The 3,551-nt window shown below is 37.7% G+C and overlaps 1 protein-coding gene across 1 annotated transcript; it reads right to left on the bottom strand.

Annotated features, from left to right (window-relative positions):
* Positions 1-136: 136 nt before the first annotated feature.
* LOC133732564 (uncharacterized protein At3g17950-like) lies at positions 137-2,416 on the bottom strand. The gene is made up of 3 exons (XM_062160142.1): positions 2,136-2,416; positions 1,707-1,859; positions 137-755 (listed from the first exon to the last, which is right to left on the bottom strand). Exons 1-3 carry the CDS (start codon positions 2,148-2,150, stop codon positions 291-293), a joined length of 633 nt encoding a protein of 210 aa, XP_062016126.1. The 5' UTR covers positions 2,151-2,416; the 3' UTR covers positions 137-290.
* Positions 2,417-3,551: the final 1,135 nt, after the last annotated feature.

The raw sequence follows: 3,551 nt of genomic DNA, 5'->3' as shown, positions 1-3,551 counted from the left end.
TAATTCTTCTTAGATTTTCTCAATCCATCTAGTCAATAGGTAGGAAAGAGTACCTAGGATTCCATATCAGTTTGGCCCTTCTTTTTGGAACCAAAAGAAGTAAATGAAAAAAGCTGCATTAATAATATACATCATAGAAAGAGGTAAACTAAGCTAAATTTTACTGATATATGAAAAAAACAGCATAATGTGCTACATAGAAGTGAGACACAACAATTTTACCATTTTATTTCTCCCAATGACATGAAATTCTGATTGAAACTCAACTGAGACGAGCATAGAGTAGTCAATCAACACATGCATGAAAATAGCAATGGTTTTCTTCTGTCAACATCTGAATCAAACCATGGACTAGATTGAGGAGGAGGAGCTACTTGGCCATTAACAAAAAGGGAGTTGGGTTCTGTAGCAGCCTGCTGAGCCATGGCAAGCTCATCATCTGGGCCATAAATTTGAGGGTTTCTTCTGTATTCATCAATGGCAGCTCTTCTCTCTTCTGCAAGGAAATGGCCGAGGGATGGAGGAGTTTTATTACTGTTCACATTCTCACCATCTGTACTGTCCCTTGAGCATAGAGAGAAACAACACAATCTGAACTTGGTGCTGTTGTTGTTGTTGTTGTTGCTCTTTTTGTCCTTACAGATCTGATCAGTCTTTCTTCCTCTTAATGATCTCCTTGATAGCTCTAGAATGCTATTGATTCCTATAAGATTCCCAAGTGTGATGCTTCTATCATGGAAGAAAGACCCTGTCGACTGCACCCAATTAACCAAAGACAATTTGGCCTGGTTAGCAACTTATGAGTCACCATGCAATACTCTTTTCATTTCAAATAGATACCAGCAGCATATAATTTTGTTGATGCATTAGGATAGTTAAAAAGTTCTTTATAGGAGTTAATTGGTGAGCCTACTTGCTACTTGCTCCATATAGAATTGGCTTATGTAAAAATTGAAATCTGAGGATGCATACCACCGCCTTTTCTGAGGACCATTCAAGAGCTTTCTTTTGTCAGGTCCACTTTGTTCTTATATAGTAAAGTATTGCATATATCATATGTGTAATCCTTTCAGTCTGTTAGCTTACCCACTATATATATTATGTACAATACCAGTGGAAAAATGTTATTAATACTCTGCAGGGGTCAAAAACTTACAGTTCCACTTGAAGAAACTGTAGGAACCTCTAAATATCAAGTCCAAAATCACTCATGAGCCAAAGACTACATCCAAGAATGCCTTGTGTGGTTGCCAACATATGTCATCCCATCTTGTCCTACAGATGCTTTCTATGTAGAACATGAACAAGGGAGTAGTCTTGTCTAATATGAATAGAGAAAAGATGGGATGTTAGTTCAATTCCCAATTCCTAAAAGGTTTATTCATCTAGTCCTAATCATATTACTCATTAAGTCCTTGTCATCTCTAAATCTCCTAGCATTTCTTATCTTCTTCATCTTAATTCACAATCTTGCAAAAGAAGATAACAATTTTCATTCCAAAGCATATTTTCCATGAACAAAAACAAGCTGAAAGAAACAAAAAAGAAGGTACCAGCACAGTAGCACTAAATACTGTATACCAACCATGTATATAATATACCTACCTACACACAAAGTAATTAATCAATCATACACTGAACCATCAAAGACAAGACCAGAATCTGAAAAAGCTTAAACCTTAATCTCTGTAATTTACAGCACTGACCTCTGTATCCAGATCCGAAGAAGAGTCTGTGGAGGAGGTAGGAGAGCCAGTTAGTAGAGTATTGAATGACACCGATCCAGAAACTTCACGGTCTCGAGCAGCCAGCCCAACTCTCACATGCATTGGCTGCAAACCCAGAGGCCAGCCTTCCTCCTGCAATCAATCATATCAGTCATGCAAAATCAAAATCAAGTTAACTATGCAAAAGTTCTCTAAGGCATGAAGACAAACACTAACATGTGCACTTAGAGAAATCACAGGACTGACCAATGTGATGAGAAAAGCCAGAGTCTTTGACCCACAAAGCAGAGAAATTATAAGAAAAAAACAGACCCATAATTGAAATTGAGCAGGAAAAAAAAAGGTTTGAGGTTGAACCCAGAAGGGAAAAGCCAAATAAAACTGAGGGAGAAGACAAAGCAGTAGCACCTGCTCACGAGCCATGTCTGTGACTGATTGGCTTTGGTGAAGGTGGAATGTGGACACCCTCAGGTAAAAGAAAGAACTGTCATTTCCTTAATTGGGATTGTAGCAAAGCAGAGGAGTATCAGAGATTCAGAGAAGGCTGAGGTGAGCCACAGAAGTGACAGAACCCAGGTGTGGTAACTTGGTAAATTTATATAGAGTGTCTATGAATGTACAGAAGAGTAAGGACTATCACCTGGATGAGTCAAAAGGAGTAAAGAAAATGACTGGGAAAAGAGTAATCATTTGTTGGCACTGTTTCACTGCTTTTTCTTGGGCTTTGTTGATTGATTGTTGACTGGAAAGAGAAAACAGAATCATTTTGTGTACATACTACATGGAGAAAAAAACAAGTGTAAACAAAAGCATGAATCCAAGAAAAGGTTCAGAAGCTGTTCTACAAAATGGCAAGGAGTGAGGACACCTACCCCATTTCCACAGTAGATTAATTAGTGCTATGAACAGTTATACTTGCAAGATTTGTTCTGTGTATTGGAGTATGGTATATCACTATATCGAGTTCTTCTCATGGATGAACAAAATTTCAACCGGATTCGACAATGGAAAGACATTCAAGTATTTCATCTTCCGAATTCATGTAAATTTTCATTGTACAAGAGATACGAGCAACAATGTGATCGGCTAATATTGTACACTATTGCTTAATCGAAATTGTGGAGATCTGCCACCAATAAAGCCTAAAAATTTGGGAAAGAGAAACATTATGGCTTCTTGGATCATTGGAGGCAATGATCAATGTAGTCTATTGCCATTGAGGCATTGAGTGTGCCTCATCTTCGGCCCACACAGTACTGATATAGAGGAAGCAGAGGACCAGTTGCTTTCTCCGTATCTAAAGTGTGTGTGGGGTAAAATTCACCATACCTTTCAAGTTTTCAATTTCATGGTCCAGCTGTTGAAAGACAGAAGTATTATTTTTGTTGACTTTTTGGACCAAATTTGAGTAAAATATTTCAACACCATCCGACCATCTTCTTCTGGGTCCTAAAACCATCTGGCGAATTGGGACTTTTCAACTAAAACTTTTCTCAAATTTTTATTGGTATTACTGCTGAGCTGAGAGCCTGAGATGTGTATTAGTAACATTCTTCTATCAACCTTCTTCAGTAACTGTCTTACTACCTTTAGCCTTAGTATAAGCCTCATAATCAGACAAGTTCCGTTCATAATGGCACTTATTATTTTTGAAAATAGTCAACTAAATCAAAAACAGTTTCATAGTTTCACTTTGTTAAATAAATAGACGGTTATATGAGATGAACATGGTACGTTTTTAGCTGCGATTGCAAGTCCCTTTTCTCTTGTACATTCTGCTTTGCATATGGAGTTTGAGGCTATGAGAGCAGGACTCCTATTGGC

Source organism: Rosa rugosa, chromosome 2 (genome assembly GCF_958449725.1).
Source record: "Rosa rugosa chromosome 2, drRosRugo1.1, whole genome shotgun sequence".
NCBI lineage: Eukaryota > Viridiplantae > Streptophyta > Magnoliopsida > Rosales > Rosaceae > Rosa > Rosa rugosa.
This window is presented reverse-complemented; position numbering and strand designations above follow the sequence as displayed.

Excerpts from the sequence above, each read along its gene's own strand:
- LOC133732564 (XM_062160142.1), bottom strand. Across the intron at positions 756-1,706 it reads CTTCGGATCTGGATACAGAG|TCGACAGGGTCTTTCTTCCA; the intron begins GTCAGTGCTGTA and ends AATTGGGTGCAG.